Genomic DNA, 19,300 nt, shown 5'->3' on the forward strand with positions numbered 1-19,300 from the left:
TTTCTCCTAGGCTTTGCTTTAATTTCGGTTTGAAATTGTCACTCCTTTCTGTTGTAATTGTGGTTACAGAGTGTGAAATGGATCTGGCGTGTGAGATATGAGATGCCTGACTATCCTGTGGGGTTCCCCCCCCTTCTCTCTCTAGTTCAAGATGAGGAGTTGTAAGTTACTCACAGGTGCAGCTGAGATAGATCCTCCTGCTGAAGTGCACTTGTGGAGCTGCAGGAGCTGTGTCCTGCTGCTTGGTCCCGTTCATCACTGTCTGGCTTTGCTTCTTGCTCAGGCTCCTCCGAGGAGATCACTTTCTGGCAATGCAGCTGCTCTGAAGCTGGAATCTGGGTCAGTGTGTCACACCCACTGCAGGCAGGACCCAAAGCACCTTGTGCAAAAGCTGCAACCAAGAGTTGGAGGTTTATGTTGGCAGAATGCTCAAGCCCACTTACAACAACAGAGGTGGTTCAAATTCTGTCTTGCCAAAAGCTGAAGCAACCTAGAGAAGAAGTTGAGCTGCTGCAGGTCTGTAGTTCTGGCAGGAGGAAGGCTGTTGGGGATCAGTCCTCATGAAGATATGGAGCTGGTACAGGAATTGCTTTGTCATACAAAGCAGGGCAGTTATCAAGGTTTCCCATGCATCTTTCTGATAAGATTAGTAGACTATGGGTTGCTTTCCAGTATTGTAAACTTTGCAGCACTGCTGCCTGGATTCAGGTGCATGTATTGAGACTTTGAATTCTTGTGCAGACCAAACAGGAACTCATCAAAAAGAGGTACTTTTTTTTACCTCATTTGCGCCAGGTCTGGACAGGAGTTTCCTCCTTTTGCTGTGGTCTTGCAGTTTGAAATGGTGAGCTCCTAAATGCTGCTCTTTCTATTCTGGAAAAGTGAACCCAAAGTAGTTTGGTGTAGATCCAAGTCACAGTGGAGCTGCTGGAAAGCAACAGTCCAGGTCAGATGCTTTTTAAATTACTTTTTTCATACTTCTGTAGCCTTGCAGTAAATATAGTGAAGACAGCAAACATAGCTATTGTGTCATGCAGCAAACTGAACCACCCTGGTTCTGTCTCAGTAGTGGTACGCTGATTTGTGTGGCTTTAGGATGAGTTTATCTTTCATATTCAGTGAAACATTGAATTTGAGAAGGGAGACAGTTGGGTATTGATTCTGAATTCAGTCAGAAATAGGCTTTGCCTGTTGCCTGCCTTGCTTCAGGCAATGATGAACTGTTTTAATTTCCTCCAGATTTATTGCTCTTAAATCTAGACACTTGTTCTGCTTTTAAATGCTGTTTGTGACTAAATAATTGTGCTGCAGTTTGAAGAATTGTATGGGTAACTGCGCTACATGGATGTTCTGAGGGAGAACTTTAGTTCACTTTAATGAGCTACATGTGCTGCTTGGTTTCAAGTAGAGGAGAAGCTGGAGTTCTGGAGAAGCCTCGTGGAGTGTAATATTTATTAGGAGGTAATTTCTCTGCTCCTAGGCACTGCAGATCTTCATCCGCTTGGCTGGTGGGTACTCGCTGTGCCTGCATGGGAATGTTGTCTCCTGTTCCTCTTCCTCAGAGCTTTCCTCTGTTTACTTAGACCCTAGGAAGGATATACAAACCTCAAAGCGATTTGGAGCTGAAAAATGGAGTGAATTGAATATATGAATAATTTTGGGGGAAAAGGTGATAGTTTAAAATTGTTGCTGTAATCTTCATTTCAAAGTGCCCTGAGCATCACCACAACAATCTGCAATTGCACAAATGTACACTCTCTTTGTCTAAATGCTCTAATCTGATTCTCAGGAATAAAGGGAAAGAAAGTTCTGAGCTGTGCTTGGGAGGCATAACCCTGCTCTAAACCTAGTGAGATAGAATTGCCTGTTTCTGTACCGTCTTGATGTTGTGCAGGAGTTTGTCTTTGTTCTGCTAAGAAGCTTTTGCTAATGCTGGATCCATGAGAAGCTCGATGCAAATTGGAGTGTAATTACTTGGCTTACTGAGAAAGGAAGTAGATGGAAATAGAAGAATCTGCCCTCTATGTTCCAGCCTAATTAATGAAAAAAATGCCATTTCAAATAAACACAGGAGGTTTCCATTAATATTAGTAGTTAAATACTGAGTGAAGAGTAAATTTCGAAGATTCCTTCCTTAGCAGGATTCGTAGCTTACTGTATGGGAAATGCCTCAGAAATACCGAGTGAGCCAAAAGTTTATTCAGGCACGTTTAAAACCTGTATTTTGTTGGGTTTGGTTTAATTCGGTAACTTTATTTTCAGTTGAGGATGAGATTTTTTTCCCCTCAAACTAAAATTGATTTTCATTTCAAGTTTGCCAGAGATTTGCAGTAGACTTGGGCAAAGCTCACAGGCCACAGGCTTTCCTATTCTATTAATCCCGATGGGAGCCTGCAGCCTGAGCCTGGGATGTGGTTCCTAAGGCAGAAGTTCCCCCCACAAGCATTTCTCAGCCCTTTTGGCGAGGAGCAGAGGGAGGTAAAAACTTGCTAAAAGGCCCCAAATCCTCATTTCTTGTGTTGCTGCTTGGCTGTGGCATTGACTGAGACCAGTGTGTGTCACTGCAGGCCATGGAGGGTGCTCTGCCTCTTCCCACTCCATCAGTGCCTGACTTGGCCTTATCTCCCTGAGAATGGGCGTAAACCCAACCTCACTGGCAGTTTAATCAAGGACAATAAGGTAAATAGCCAAGTTTAAGTCCTCTGTTCGAGTTTTGGGTTTTTCAAGCGCTGGCTGAAGTAGTTGTTTTGCCCACACTTGTGGGGAAAGCAACTGATGTCCTACCAATGCTATGTGACTGGACAGAGGAGCTCTGGGTACAGGTAAGCAGCAACGTCAGGATGAATTTCCAGTGTTGGAATGGTCTGCAGTGGTTTCCAGGGAAGACATGGTGATAGATGCCCAGTAACTTGTTGGAATGTTCCGTGGCTGTTACCAGGGAGTACACAGTGGTAGATGCCCAGTAACTTGTTGGAACGTTCCGTGGCTGTTACCAGGGAGGACACAGTGGTAGATGCCCAGTAACTTGTTGGAACGTTCCGTGGCTGTTACCAGGGAGGACACAGTGGTAGATGCCCAGTAACTTGTTGGAACGTTCCGTGGCTGTTACCAGGGAGGACACAGTGGTAGATGCCCAGTAACTTGTTGGAACGTTCCGTGGCTGTTACCAGGGAGGACACAGTGGTAGATGCCCAGTAACTTGTTGGAACGTTCCGTGGCTGTTACCAGGGAGGACACAGTGGTAGATGCCCAGTAACTTGTTGGAACGTTCCGTGGCTGTTACCAGGGAGGACACAGTGGTAGATGCCCAGTAACTTGTTGGAACGTTCCGTGGCTGTTACCAGGGAGGACACAGTGGTAGATGCCCAGTAACTTGTTGGAACGTTCCGTGGCTGTTACCATCGAGGACACAGTGGTAGATGCCCAGTAACTTGTTGGAACGTTCCGTGGCTGTTACCAGGGAGGACACAGTGGTAGATGCCCAGTAACTTGTTGGAACGTTCCGTGGCTGTTACCAGGGAGGACACAGTGGTAGATGCCCAGTAACTTGTTGGAACGTTCCGTGGCTGTTACCAGGGAGGACACAGTGGTAGATGCCCAGTAACTTGTTGGAACGTTCCGTGGCTGTTACCAGGGAGGACACAGTGATAGATGCCCAGTAACTTGTTGGAACGTTCCGTGGCTGTTACCAGGGAGGACACAGTGGTAGATGCCCAGTAACTTGTTGGAACGTTCCGTGGCTGTTACCTGGAGGACACAGTGGGAGCTGCATGGTAGTTTGCTGGCTCCTCAGTGACACTGAAGTAAGGCACGTCGCTTTGGCTTGGTTGGAACCATGTCCAGGTAATGAGGAGATCTTCATGTGCTGCCTGCCCCTAGGCTGAGGAATCTTAGCATGAGTCAGACCTCTTCTTTCCTAGTTATCATTGAAAAGGCAGGGGAGGTTTAGATGCGTTTGGATCAACAGACATGTTTTCAAGGGGAATTGCCAGGGAAGGCAAGAAGACCGAAGGTTGAACAGTTTGAGTGCTGAAACAAGATTTGTTGCCATCGCTCCTCAGTGGTGGTCTGCAGTGCTGTCAGACTGTGCTCTGACACAGAGGGTTGTCAAGAAAACTGGAGGACAAGGGAGGTTTGAAAGTTTTGGGTTTATGGTTTAAAAACCTTGCTTAAGATCTGGTGTGTCTCTTTAGCTTTCTGAAGTATTAAACCAGTCCACTGGTTGCCTGATAGCGACTTCTTATCAGGAGTAGAATGCACTCAGAACTTCTTCCCCAAAGAATGAGCTCAGTTTTCAGCATTGAAATTACTTATTTGTTACATATTAATGCTTTTTGTGCTTGGTGCTGGAAACTATATCTTCTTTATGTCTTCCATTAGCTGAGCTATTTAGATGTGCCTCATTTAGATCTTCTCATTATATCTCCTCTTTTCTTCCTCCTCAATATCTGGGACTTAATATACTTCCTTGCTTTGGTGTGTGTTGTCCTTAGATGGTCTCCTGCACAGGTGTGTAATTCACTGTCCTTATGTAGTATAATGAGCTGTGTAACTTGATTTTCTGAACTGCCAACAGTGGTTTTTCTGGTGTTACAAGTGCAGTGGTGTTTATTGTCTGCATTGGTTAGATTACGAGTTTGTGGGTTCAGAGTTCTGTAAAAGGGCAGTTTGATTGAAGAACACGAATAACCCTCTATCCATCTTCAGGTGTGTGCAAACTCCAGATATGCAGAAGTCAACAAGCTTGCTTTCTTGTTTGGGGAAGAGAGACTATGTTGTTACCAGTTTGCCTCCTGGAAGAGTTTAATCTACTCAGTCTTCTCTAACGGTGTCAGATGTTTGAAATTCTCTTTTTTGCATCATGAGGCAGTGGTTTGAGATGGTGGCTTTGTCCTCCTGCTTGAAAAGTCTACAGCTCCATGCTTCTAAAGCACAGCCATGTAACCAGAGTCACCTTCCTGATCATTTTGTACCATGGCACCACAAATCATCATATTTGGCACAGGAGAAGAACAAATGGCGATGGTGGGAGCTCAGCAGCTATCCAAGTGGGTACTGCTGTGAGATTTCCTCTTGCTTCAAACTGCGGCCAGTGCTTTGTTTGTTGTGTGAAATTTTGATGGCTGTGCTTCTTCCTCCTTCAGCAGGGTGTGATGCTGGTGCCAGCATGTCCCCATCACCGGCGCAAGCAGGCCACTGTGTATTTGCTGCTCTGAGTTGGCAGCAGGTTGCGTGGTGCACTCAGGAGGGTATTTCCATGTGTCTTTCCAGCCCCTTCCAACACAAGTGAAATCTTGGGGAGTTGCTGTGGGTGCTGTATATCCTCTTCTCACAAGGTTGTTTTTGCTGCCTGTGCTTTTCCATGCAGTGGTTTTGTCTACCAGATTTTGAACATCTCCTTTCTTCGGTTTTGCTATAGGCATGTGTTCCAAAGGGCATTTTCCTTCATCTTTTTGAATTTCCATTGTCTGGCTTCAAGGCCTTTGGGGCAAAAAGGCAGCAGGATTTTTTTTTGTGGGGTTGATGATAGAAAGCTGCACCTTTTGGAGAAGCAGGTTGTTCAAATGTGGTTCTGCCAGCTGTATGCAGTGTAATGTACGTGGTAGTTGGGCATACGTTTCGTGGGTAGAAGTTTACCTTTAGACCTGGTGCCTTCTTTAAAGGGCTCTGAAGGTGCATGTGTTCTGGTTTATTGAAGAAACTGAGAGTCCCAGAGAACATATAAAGTTTGTTCAGCAAGTTTAAAGATGGCTCTAGTGTTACTGTATAAACACAGTGAGTCCTCTGCCATAAATTCTGCTGTGGTTTTACTGTTCAAATCCGGATTGATAACGGAGGGTTTAAAGCAAACCAGCAGGATGAGTTTGCTCTACATCTGCAGCTGTGTGCCCTGGGCGTAGGTACAGGATTTGGCACATTTGTTTCCACTGATAGTCACTACCTTTAGTCAAGGTTACCCCCGACTCAAAAGCAAAGGAGAATGAGTTGGCGTTATCCACTTCTCCAAGATCAGTAGCAGGGGAGCAGCAGGGAACTACTTGGAAGTTCCAAGGCTTTCCCTGGAGGAAGGATTCTCAGTCCTGTAAGTCCTTTAGCAAGCACGAGTCCTTGATCTCCGCTGGGTTTCTTGGGCTTTTTCTGTGCTCTACAAAGGTTTCAATCAACAGGTGTAGGATTTCAGTCACAAAAGTGTCTTGGTTCACATCAATGTTAGAGGGAAAAGTCTCATGTAAAAGTCATTGAAATGAAAAGCTCAGCTCTTTGTGTCCATCGAGATCATCCCTCTGGAGACAAGTTTAGTGTTTCCATACTGTGGTTGCAGTTTAGAAGGTTTTCAGGTCGTTACTCTCTCTTACAAAGAAACTGAATGTGTCCAGCTGAGAAAAATACCTTCATTCTTCTTGTCAAGAACTAATAGGGAGCTTAGATTCTTTCTGCAAAATCATCCTTTTCAGTATTGACAGTAAAGAGAGAAGATTTGTTCATATCGTCACCCTCCACCCTGCTGCACGGCAGAGCCGTGAGTGAAGAATACTTTCAGTGTTCTTGGAATAGTTGGAATCGGCTGTGAAATAGTCCTCAGTGCTGCTGGCGAGCTTCTTGTGGCACTGTTTTAGTGAGGCTGTCTCCTGGAAATCCCATAAGGAAGGTTGCTGCCACAGCCCTGGGCTTATCCCACTGCCTTGCTTGGCCTCTTGTCCCCTCTGATACTGGGAGCTGGGAAGGAGGGAAGAGTAAATCCTGCCACTGTTTATCCAAAATACATTAGAGCTGCGATGTGCAAAGGGATTCTTTTCTCCCAAAACTTCTCTGTGGCTTCCATGCCCCATTCCTGGCAGCCTTCCTGGAGCACCCTGCTCTAGTGGAAGGTGTCCCTGCCTGTGGCAGGCGGTTGGAACTGGATGAGCTTTAAGGTCCCTTCCAACCCAAACCATTCCATGATTCCGTGAAACATTATCTGGGGTAGGTGTTAAGATGTTCCTTAGAATAAAGGGATGGGAATAAACATGGAAAAATCTGTTGTTCTTTGCTGTCTCTGCATTCCAGAGTTGCAGTTTGTACTGGGGCAGGTAGGTGCTTTAATTTATTGATTAAGCTTTGCATGAAGTAGTTTTTGATCCCCCGCTTTGTTGTAGCAGGTATTTTGACTATTCACTCCCAGTTCGTTGAATAAAATTGGAATTGCTGGAGATGATCTCGAGGAAAAGATGGGATAAATCCTTGCTTTGATTGTTTTACTAGCTTTTTTTCCCCTGGTTGTGGGTAAAGCTGCAAAGCCTGGGAAGGCATCCCTGGAGCAGATGGTACTGGCACGCATCCTCCTCAGGATGGAATTCAAGCTCCTTTCCCTGAGCCAGATCCTCAGGAGCAGCCGTGCTGCTGTGGAGCCTGACTCGGTACTTCCTGCTCCGGTGAACTCTCGTGGCATTTCCAGACCCTGTTTATAAATAGCACAACATTCTCAGTGCGACAGTGTTGGAATGAAAGTTTGGGGATGGTTCCTGTGTGTGTCCCACTTCACCAGTCACTTCTTGTTTCCTTTCCAGTCGTGGCTGTGATCTGCTGTATTTGGTGGCCCTGCCTCAGTGGGGGGGTTGGATTAGATGATCTCCACAGCTCCCTTCCTACCCTAATGACTTTGTGTTTTCCTGGTAAACAATGCTCTTCTTCAGCGTTTTGGAGGAAACCTTTGGCAAATGGATGCCTGGAGCTTATCAGCTCCTGTGGTTTGTCTCGGGCATGGGAGATGCTGTTTCCTCCTCTTGTGTTTTCTGCAAAACAAGTAACTTGTTCTTGGGGATATTTAGGAATACTGTTTCTTATCTTCAAATGCTGACCCTGAAACAGAGCAAGTCTTTTTCTGCATGGCAAGGCTGGAGATCCCTTTGGGGCAGGGGCACCCTGAAGATGAGAGCTCAAGGGGTAGGATGAGCACGAGAGGCTGTGATTTTCTGCATGAAATTCCCGTAAGTCTGTGCTGTGGAAAGGCTTTGACCTTCAGCCCATTGCTTTGAGACAGATCTGACAGGAAAGGAACTCTGAAGAATCCTAAAATCTTCTCTTTTCTAAAATTTCAAGTCCAGACTGTTCATTTGCCTTGGAAATAACAATAATAATAATTGGTATAGAGTCTTTCCCACTTAGTGTGAGGTTGGGTTTACTTGAAGGGGGCAGGCAGAGTATCTGATGTCTCTCTGGAGACGGGTGAGTTGTGTGCACACTCGCTGATTAAAACACTGATAGAAGCATTCCTCTGTTTTGTGTTTCCTAACACAGAGAGCATCTGGAGTACTTCTTGGCTGGTTTGAAATCAATTTAAACCCAAACGTGCTTTGCTTGTGATTTACAACTCGTGTTTTGGCATAGTGCGGCTGCACCTTTCATTCCTTACAAGCCCCGTGCTGCCCTCTCGTGATAGCTTGAGCATATTGGATGTGCTGCGGCTGCTCTTCTGACATGGAGAATGTTTTTGTAGTTACATTTGCAACTAAAATGCCATTAAACCATTTTGTTTTAAGGGTTTACCTTCGAAGTTTCCAGCACAATCTAGGAAGGTCCATTTAAAAACTGCTCATTTCACCCTGAATTGTGGTGTTGGTTTCTTTTTTCCTCTGTGAATTGGCATGTAAATGGAGCAATTTTGCTTTTCACCTGGAAAGATGCCTTGAAATCCTGCATCTACATTTCCTTTAGGAATTGTCTGACCCTTCGTTTCATCTGTATTCACTGCAAATACAAACTGTAATGAAATTGTTTTTAACAAAACCCCTAATATTATAATTTTTTTATGTAGCATGTGGATAAAAAAAGAATATTGGTCAGAGCTGTTGTTTTTGAACCTAGATAGTTCCTCTCCTGCCAGAGAGGGACTCTTCATCAGTGAGTGTAGCAGTAGGAGAAGGAGTAATGGGTATAAACTGAAACTGGAAGTTCAGGTTAGATCTAAGGCAGAAGCTCTTCTCTGTGAGGGTGCTGCGGCGCTGGCACAGGGTGCCCAGAGAAGCTGTGGCTGCCCCATCCCTGGCAGTGTTCAAGGCCAGGTTGGACACAGGGGCTTGGAGCAAGTTGCTCCAGTGGAAGGGGTCCCTGCCCGTGGCAGGGCTTGGAGCTGGATGAGCTTTAAGGTCCCTTCCAACCCAAACCAGGCTGGGTTTCTGTGATACAGAAAAGGATGAAACATTCTGGCTCTGTGGGGCACTAGTTCCACACTCACACACTGAGTAGATCCTGAAGGTAGTGAGAAGTTTGTTGTTGGTGACCCCTGTTCTGTTGAGACACGGCTTCATAGGATGAATGGAGGAGACTGTTCAGGCTGTGATCTATATTTAGGCCCTGTCTGATCTTGCAGATGATGCTGGTATCAGGAGGCCGCTGATACTTGCCCCTTCTTAGGGCCCTGCTAGCAAATAGACTGGGTGTTTCTGTTAAAGCTCATCTTATCCAGTTTAGAATAGATATTACTTACAAATACTGTCTTGAGGGAGCAGGGGAGAGAAATGAAAAATGCATCCATGCCCCTGTGACATTCATTAAAGGAAGCAGAAAGAAACCTGACTTTTTTAACCAGTATGTTTTCTTCTGCCCCTCCTCTTATTTTTCTCTCCCTTTTTGCTTCCCCTCCAGGCCCTTGCGTCGTACCAGAAACATGGGGTCGGAAGTGCCGAGCCCGCAGAACCCTGGATGCAAGATCATGACCTTTCGTCCCACCCTTGAGGAGTTCCGGGACTTTGGGAAGTACATTGCGTACATGGAATCACAAGGAGCCCACCGAGCGGGGCTGGCCAAGGTGAGTTGCCCTCGCTGAGGTAGTGGAAAGCTTCCTGAAGGCTGCCTTCCCGAGGCTCTGCTTTATGTAGGGTGTCTGTGAAGCAGTTTTTGCTTTCACGGAGTCACGCAGAGCTTGTTCTTGTAAATCAGACTTGCAACCTCTGTCTTGGTTTACCAGGAGGGGAAAGGCAAAGGAGTTCCAGGCCTTGCCTAAGAGTTAAAGAAGGGTTTATTTGCTGGATGGCTTTTCCTGATGGAAAACGGCACATTCCCAGCCCCTGCAGCAATGGGTTAAGGGTATTTCTGTGTCCTCCTTCTGTTGCTGAGGACACTGATAGCAGTAGCCATGGTCCTCAAGGGCTGGAGGTGGGAGGTTTTCAGTTTCCCCCAGAGTGTAGGGTAGCAGATCAAGCTTTTGACATCTGCTAGGTTTGGATGGAGAAGATGTAAATCATAGCTACATGAATGGGTGCAGGCTTTTTCTCCTTACCTTTCTCATGTTCTAGGCTGCCACCTTAGGCTGACTTGAATCTAGGCCTGTAAATATGTCCTCTGTGTGATAAATGCCTGAAAGCCTTTTTGACCTTCAGGAAGCAGTTCTCCAGCCAGCTGTAAACCATCTCTCTGCTTCCTTCCCATCCACATCTTTACACTGATGAAGCTTTCTGAGAACTCTTCATGTGAAGTTTCTCAGTTCCAGTGCTTGACATACAACTGCTTGGAAAAAATCAGGACTAACTGATTAGAAAGAGTATTTTTGTGGCTTGAGCTGTGTTTTGCACCATAGGCTGAGGGAGATGAGCTGTTCTGACAAGGTAGTTGTTACAAATGGTATTTAGCAGAGCTTAATAAAGCACAGCAGAGGAATAAAGCTGTTAGGCATGAAATAATTTCATTTTTTCTAACCCATAGGTCAATTACTGTTTATGTTACAGTTCTAAATAGAGCTGGGTATTGATAAAAGCTCTCTGTGAAACGTTTCCTTGTCCACTCAAGTGTACCGGCAATTACATTCCAGGAGCCTGCCAGGGTAGATAATTTTAATGATGGTTGTTGGTAAATTCCAGATGTTGTAAAGAAATTGCTTTACTTGTAGGACTAAATCTCAGCATTTCAGGGTAATTTTTGTCACTGTCTCTTGCAACTGCATTTTGGAGCCTTGTAATGAAAGTCGAGCTCATCGTAGCCTGGGGGAACCATGCCCACAAAATCAATGACTTGTCCTCCAGTTCCCGTAACTTTTTTTGGCTGATCCTTCCACCAATTTAGATTGCAGACATTGTATTTTGTCACTGCACATGCCTGCTGAATGTCCCAGTGATGGTTCTCTGATCTTGAGCCTAGAATTGTTGGCAGCTCTTCTGTTTAAAATTACAACTTTTTCTTCCAGATTTGGGACTGCTTTGCAGCAGGGTGAGTGTTTTTTGTGCAGCCTCTAAGCCTGAGGAAAGAGTTCTGGACGTGTTCCCCTTGGTTTCCTTTTGTTCTTCTCTAGCCCTTACCCCTTTTCATTGAAGGAGTTGGTCCCTGATATGTCACCTACAAATACAGAAACATCAATTAATAATGCAACAGGAATTTGGCTTTCCTAGTTAAATAAAACCCCAACCAAACCAAAAGCACTATCCCCCTCAAGAAAACCCTCAGGTAAGGGATTTCAGGATGGAATAGTTGTTTACACTCCTATCAAAGGTTATGGACTTGTAGAGATGCAACATGCTGCTGGAGTCTTCATGCAGCTTTGTGGAATGGTAGGTGAGCAAGGAATTCCATCTGGAGGGGAAGGCAGTCCTTCCGGCAGGCAGCACGCTTCCTTGGTATAACTCTACCTCTTTTTATCCTCCCTGGCTGTCTTGTGCGACTCTTCTGCTAGCAGGCAGGCTGGCAGCCCTCTATGTCAGCCAGTCCTGTGCCTCAGCAGATGCAGAACAGTTGGCTTGTCATCTGTGCTGGTTATTTGAGCTGCTGCTGTTACCTGATAACCTGCAGCAGTGGGATGAAATCCCGTCCACTCCCGCAGCTTTATCTTCAGGAGAATTGTGTGTGCCTGTTGTGAACATCAAGTAATTTTGTTGTTTGTTTCCCCCCCAATTCCAGGTGATTCCTCCCAAGGAATGGAAGCCTCGGAAAACCTATGATGACATAGATGACATGATTATCCCAGCTCCTATTCAGCAGGTTGTTACTGGGCAGTCGGGGCTGTTCACCCAGTATAATATACAGAAGAAACCGATGACTGTGGGAGAGTACCGGCGTCTGGCTAACAGCGAGAAGTATGTTGGTGTCAAGTGATGGGGGGGAGTTGTGTGGAAAGCCTTTCTTTCTAGAAACAAGCTGAAAAGCAAATGCAGCCTTGTTAAAGAAGAAGCATTTGGGAGGAAACTGCTTTCTCTTGGAAGTTTACATCCAGAATCTCAAATAAGTTTGTAACTTGGTGGCTTTTGGTGTAGCTTGAGTCTGCCTGAAAGGAATGACTTTTCAGTCATTATCTGTGATGAGCGTCCCTCAGGGGTTCTTGCATCCTTATCTTTTCCATGTCCTTACCAGGTACTGTACTCCACGCCATCAAGATTTTGAAGACTTAGAGCGCAAATACTGGAAGAATCTCACATTTGTCTCACCAATTTATGGGGCTGATATCAGTGGCTCACTGTATGATGCCGTAAGTGGAACGTTCCTCATTTATTTTAAATATGGACGCTGGCTCTCTTATTGCTTTTCTCTCCTCTAGGAACAGTAATTCAGAATTGATTTTGTTTAGCAACCTTAAAAAAGCAGATATCTTTATTTTTCCCTCATTACCAAGGGGTGACTGAACTTCCCACCTTGACCCTGATCTTTATCATTCTAGGTTTTTTTCCCCTTTGTTTTTAAAGGGAATAAAATGTGTCAGGGAAGGTGACAGACCCAGACACAAACACAGCCTTTAGGAGAAGCAGCTTTAGCAATGGATTGAACATACATTGTGCTTCCTGAAGTTCCTATAAGCAGTTTTTAAAGAATGGAATTACCAGTCACACCTAAAGAATGTTCCCTATTGGTGCAAGCATTGAGGTGTGAATGTCATGGAAGACGTTCTCCTTCTGCATCACCTCACTTTGCACCTCTCTTTTCAGCTGCTTCCTTTCTTCAGCCCTTTCCTCCCTGTCCCTCTTCAGGTTAATTTAGACAGGGTCAAGATTGAGCAGCTTGAGTTACTGTCTTGCAGTTACTCCAGCCAGCAGAACGAAGCTGGGATTGCTCACATACCTATCAGTTACTTGTGTGCATATTAAGTACACTGGGGAAAAGGGGTGTGAAGGTGACTCTTAGTTTCCTTTTGGAGATTGTATTACTTTTCAAGCCATCTCAAGGTTAAAGATTTTGCAGAGGCTTCCACCACTTTGGCCGCATTGAAGTCTGGTGTTTCTCATCAGCTGGTACATGCTCATCAAATGAAGAACATCTGGATGGAATATGTCATTGAGAGAAGTGTCTTTTACCTCTACTTTGTCTTGTGTTTATTAGTAGAATGGTTACTTAATGGTAGGATATCACGCAGTACAAGTGCCTCTTCAGAGAGTGAGAAGCCAGCAATCATCCCTTTGCCACAAAGTGCTGGTAGCACATCCTTTTCTTGGTTATTGCTGAGCATTAAAAGTAGGCTTTCTGGAAGCAGATTGGATTAAATTAGTGTAGATGACACCAGGATGACACCCTATTTTAAGGCTCTGAAAGGAAGCTGTGGCTATTATTCAGTTATAGCAAGTCCTGATATGTTCCAGTACAAAACATTTCTTTTGAATTACAGGATGTGGAAGAATGGAATATTGGCAATCTGAACACCCTCTTAGATATGGTGGAACATGAGTGTGGCATTATTATAGAAGGTGTAAACACTCCCTACCTCTACTTTGGGATGTGGAAGACAACATTTGCGTGGCATACTGAGGACATGGATCTGTACAGCATCAACTACTTGCATTTTGGGGAGCCAAAATCCTGGTAAGTGACAGAGTACTAAGCAGATGGTGATTATGTACCTTTACCCTCTACTTAGAGACCACTGCAATATCTCTTTTTTCAAGTCTACCTATTTCCATCAATCTGATCTCTCTGTCATTTCCCATTTTTTTCCTCCTTTCCTATTCTACAATTGAAAGGAATTTTACTTCCTTTCATGCTAACTTGCTCAGAGGCCTAATTCCCATCTTTCTAGAAAGGAGCAGAATTAGGGAGACTTGTTGACTTCACAATTAAAACCAGATTTCAACAGCTTGGGGATTTTTGCAAAGTAATGCACAGGAGAGCACTTCCACTAATGTGGGAGAGCAAATGGTGATGGGAATATGGGGATGCTTCAGGTGTACTTTAATAGTGAAAGTGTGGTGTTCTGCATCAAGCTGCAGGCAGGAAACGTCTGTTACTTCCAGGATTTAAATGTGCTTACAACTCCCAAGGACAAGGTGAGTCAAAGGGTTACTTTTTCAAGGTCAGTTCTTAGAACACTGGGAAGCATTTTTCATCCCTCTGATGCATAGACTGGTTTGAAAGGACTTTTCACAAAACTAAGCAATAGATAAGGGTGAAATGAAGAACCTGGGGAATCTGGAGTAAGTTACCAAGAGCTGGTGGTGTTCTTTCTCAAGCCTCCTACTTAAAAGCATAACCACAGAGACTTAGCAACCCAGAAGAGCTTAGCTGAACCTCTTGATGTGACTAATAAATATTGACATTTACGTGCAAATTGGAGCTTAAATGTCACTGGGAAGCTGCTGTCACTGTGTCCTGGCAGAGGCAGACAAGAACCTTCCATGTCCCTGCAGTATGAGTCCCCAGTGACACCAAGTATCTCCAGGCTCTTAGTGCCTGTGGGCATGTAAGAGCTACTGACGGCAAAGAGACTATAATGAATGGATGTAGTGTTCTTTTACACTCTAGAAAAGGAGGGTCTGAATCTGTCTATTCAATTTTAGTCTTCATGTGAACTTTAACAATCTTTCCAGCGTGTCAGAAGGTCTGTTTCCACAGTAGATCTGAATCCTGATCTCCCTCTTTCAAGCAGAGGCACAAGGATTTTGCAGAATCTCTTGTGACATGTCTGTTAAACGAGCTTGATCTCAAGAAACATCTCTGGAGTAGGAACAGAATGTGCCACACTCTCGCTTTAGGTACTCTCAGTTTTTCCCTTCATTTTCAGAAGTGGTTCATTCAAACCCGGTTTTATTCAGTCCCTATCTCCAGTAGATGGTGCCACCAGCACGCAAGAAGCACATCCTCTCCTTCGCCCTGGTGACAACCAGCAATGCCAGTGTCATCTTTGTGGTGGTTTCAGCACACAGGGGTTGGCTGCTTCAAGAGCTGTATGAGCAACTGACCTGAGGTTTCTGGGAGGGTCGTGCCACCATGCTTGTGTCCAACTGCTCTTTTCGTACCTGCCTCTTAATCAGTCCTGCGTCATCTGTCTTCTGCTTGCTTTTTGCTCTGAACTCAGAATAGGGGGTTATTGCTTTCAAAAAGTAGAAATAAGAACAGATCAGCTTGAAAAGAGAAGGTGATCCCAGCATAAAAACAATGGCTGTTCCACAAACTCACACTGTGAGCAGAAGTTAGAGAACAGGTACTTCATTTTGGATTTATACCTCACCTAAACCAGTTTTCTTCTTGTATGCATCTTAGGAACTTCATGCTGTTGTTTGGTATATGTGGATATCTACATACTGTGTGTATCATAAAGAGATACTCAAACTCAGTGCATGGAACTGTTGCCTCATCTTTAAAACAGTGGTTTTTCCTTATGTTGCTGTTGTTTCCTTGGGAAATATGGCTTGCATAGTAAAGAAACAAACCAAAGAAGAGTTCAGTTGCTATTGCTTATAGTTAGAATAAAGATCATAAAATCATCTTGTAAAGGAGCTCGGGTGTTGGTGGTTAAAACTCAAAGCGGGAACATGCTCTGCACCTGCTTGGGTTTGGGTTTGCTATGCTATTTGCTAAGTACTTTTCCCCCAGGGAGGGTTTTTATCCAGCCATTCTGTGTTTGTGTAGTCCTTTTATAGTAACTAGTTCTACAAACCTTACACAGTTGGGGGAAGATGAGGATTTTGAGGACAGATCATGTTTTGGGCAAAACATTTTCCCTTTCAATGGAGTGTTCTTATTATACAGATGACAGTGTATAACACAAAACTAAATATATTGTGACAGAATGCTGCTGCTGGTTTGGCAAGCCTCTCTGCTGTTCCCTTAAGCATAAGGCAAGAGTATGCCACTTGCCCAAGTCATTTCTTCCATGTTCTTCACTATGACAGCTTCTGTTAATGAGTTCTTAAGCTCTTCTGTGGCTTCTGAGGAGTAAAGCTGAATATCCCTTGGAGCAGATCTGGAACTTTCCAGGTACCCGAGCAATCGCCTGTCTTCTGGTTGTGGTTGCAGTCATTGCAGAGCTCAGCTGGGGGAGCTCTTGGACTTCAGTGATGAAATTCCAATGGTGCAGCCTGGCTTTACCCAAGGATGGCTAAAATGGGCTGGTTTTTCTGGCATCATCTCTGTGGAAATTTCCCAGCTTTCTTCATCCTTTTTATAGTCTCTTTGACTCTAACAGTGATCATCTGAGAAGCACCTCAGGGGATAGCAGGAGTGTGGAGAGTTACAAAGTCTACCACTTCGGGCTGAGCTCTAAAATAGGAGGCAGAGTTATTGTTTGGCTGGCAGAGATATTTATGTAGTGAAACCAAGGACTCTGTAGTATTCTGCTTAAAATTGTCTGTTAAAAACCATAACTCCTCTTCATGTCTCTCGTAAGTTATCTGAGGCTACTTTAACCCAGGCTGTGCATCTCAAGCCCTGCTTTGCAGGTAGCGTGTAGGAGTGATGAGAAGCCACCAGCTCTGCTTCCTTGTGAAGGCAAGGTGAGAAGGGAACCTGGCCCATGGAGGTTACTGAGTGGGTTCTACAAGAGTTTCCTGTTCAATTGCTGTGGAAGGGGTGCAGTATCTTCTTGGGGAGGTCTGCAGCATATGTTCAGCCCATGAGAAGCCGCCTCAGTGGACCAAGATAAGCTGAGAAAGGAATCTGTCTCATGGGTCAGGGAGGATAATTACTGACATAGGATTTCATATGTGTCTTTCATTTCTATCTTTGAAAATCTGGTTTACAGCTCTTACACAGCATGTGCTTTGCAGACTGGGATTACCATTAAAACAAATGTCTGAAGATGGCTTCTTTGTACAACCTAAGGATCATTTGCTTGATCATACAGCTCCTTGATTAATGTGTTGCTGTCACTGCAGAGAAGTCCTGCTGCCAACACTTTCTTTTACTGTTTCTTTCCATAAACAGAGTAGAACAGGCTGCAGCAGTGTGAGCTGTCTACACAGAGCTGTGTCACTGGGGGATGCAGGTTAAAAGCAGTGTTCAGCACTAAGTGAGGTACTTGAGCAGTAAAGGATCATCCAGTGATGAGGCAGAGGAAAGGGGGTGATGTAAGTCTCATTAAATGATTTCTCTGTTCCTGCAGATTGCATTGCATTTATTTCTGAAGTTCTTCCTTGTACTAAGAAGAATGAGCACTGTCTTTCTTTAGCCACAATGATTGCTGCTGCACAGATACCCACACTACCCCTTCCAGGTCACCCTTCCCTCGCATAGAAGATGATCATCTTTTCTGATGTGCTGTTGCTCACACGTATGCAGCTGGTCCATGTTGTAGCCACACTGTTGTTGCTTTGACCTGGCAAATCAGCCTGACAGGCTGAAGAGGTCACGCAGGAAGTGTGGGCACTTTGCATCAAAGCTGTTGTGTAACTCGGTGTTGGGCTGCTCAGGCAGGGAGCTGCCGGCTTGCAGCTCCTGCTTGCTTGTTTCTCAAATGACAAAAGAGTGCCCCTCTCCCATTAGCAGTTTAATTACAACCTTTTCACAGTCTTTGTTTTTTTCCAAACTTTGAATGTATTTCATTTTGCAGCCCTATATTAAACCTCTTGTGGTAGGAGCTTTTACTGTATCAATTATACGTATTATGTATAATTACCTTATACGTTCGTATGCCGAGAGCTAAAATAGAGCATATTGTCAAATGATGCTAAGAGAAGATTTTTATAATGACAGAAGCAACAAAACTGAATGCCAAGCCTCATACTTCATGGTTATTATGGCATTTTATTGAGGAGCGTGTGTGTCTCAGCCCTTGCAGTTTCAGAAGTGTATTTTTAAACCCCGCAGTACCCCACCATCGCTTTGTTTCATCTCTGTCAACATGTGCAATACCCACCTGAGGGGCTTCCTGTGGGAGGGAAGTGCTGAAGGAAACGTTAAATCTCACTAATGGGAATGTGATGGATGTACTTTGGAGGTGGAATGGCTCTATCTTGTTTTGTCAACACCGTAACACCTGACTGGGTAAGAAGGTATTTTGTGGCTGATCCTGCTGTATAGCAACAATATTTAATGTACCTTCTGTAAGTACTAATGGGCTTTTACACTGTGTTGGTTCAGAAGCTGCAGGTGTGAAACCAGAGTGACATTGGGGACAGTAATTGATTTTTATGAAATGTCCCTGTTTCCTTATCATGATGGATGTTTAATCCCCTTTAATTAAAGCAGGGAGCCAGCTTTAGCTTTTAAGTTATATGGTCTTCTCTCCAAAACATTCCCTTGCTGAAAGTGGATCATGCCTAATCTGTTTGCCTTTGCTATCACAAAGTGTGCTCTATGCTAGAACGGCAGTTTATGTGGAATTAAGGACAAATTACCAAAGGCATTTTAAAATGATGTGATTAGCTGAAGGCAGTGGTCAGGGCTACAGTTATGTGTGAAGAAAGCACTTCTGGACTTCTGTCTAGTGACTTCTGTCTTCTGCTTGTTTGAAAGTCCCCAGCATTACTGGAAGGCTTTGTTGGTTGAAGTACTATGGAATTCCTGCTTTCTTTCCTCCAGGAGTAGGGTAAGTCTGTTTGTAGGAATCAGGGAACACAAGTCCTTGGGAGGACTTGCTTGTCACATCTACAGTTAATAAACTCGTAGTATCTGTTACTGATGGAGACTAGGGAAATCTCCCATTTTCTACCAGTGTTAGGATGGGGAAATTGAAAGGAAGATGTGATTGTTCCCCTGGGAGAAGGTTGTAAAAGGAGCCCTCTTTATTCTTGGCTACAAGCATACACCAAAGCAGCAGCAGATCTGAAGTGCTGAGGATCTTGCTGCTGATTTCAATTGTCATTGTTGTCTTTGGGAGCATTGCTGCTGTCTCAGAACTCTTGTCCTCTCTTCCCCCCAGGATAGAAAATGTTAATCCCTGGAAAACTGTCTTGGAGAAAGAAAATGACCTAATAACATCCCAGAGCTTAACTCTTCCAGCTTGTCTTCCTTATCCCCATTTCCCCAGCATGGTATTCCGAACCATCCCTCTGCTTTGACACACTCTCACATACGTTTCAGTTTGTTGGGAGCTGGATGTCATCTCATTTAAAGCAGATGGGCTTAATGGTTGATACTGAATTGTTTGGCAGCAGGGGGGAAGGACACTTGGCCTTTGCATCGTTTACTGCCTTCT

The 19,300-nt window shown here is 44.5% G+C and overlaps 1 protein-coding gene across 3 annotated transcripts in view; it reads left to right on the forward strand.

Annotated features, from left to right (window-relative positions):
- The window catches only part of KDM4B (lysine demethylase 4B), an 82,115-nt gene that overhangs the window by 7,657 nt on the left and 55,158 nt on the right, over positions 1-19,300 (forward strand). For all 3 annotated transcript variants that reach the window (XM_080633814.1, XM_080633812.1, XM_080633813.1), the window contains exons 2-5: positions 9,625-9,787; positions 11,866-12,041; positions 12,316-12,430; positions 13,559-13,752. In XM_080633814.1, the coding sequence (XP_080489940.1) occupies positions 9,647-9,787; positions 11,866-12,041; positions 12,316-12,430; positions 13,559-13,752 (626 nt within the window). In that variant the 5' untranslated portion in view covers positions 9,625-9,646. The remainder of the gene's footprint in view (positions 1-9,624; positions 9,788-11,865; positions 12,042-12,315; positions 12,431-13,558; positions 13,753-19,300) is intronic.

Source organism: Psittacula echo (assembly GCF_963264785.1).
Source record: "Psittacula echo genome assembly, chromosome: 24".
Lineage (NCBI taxonomy): Eukaryota > Metazoa > Chordata > Aves > Psittaciformes > Psittacidae > Psittacula > Psittacula echo.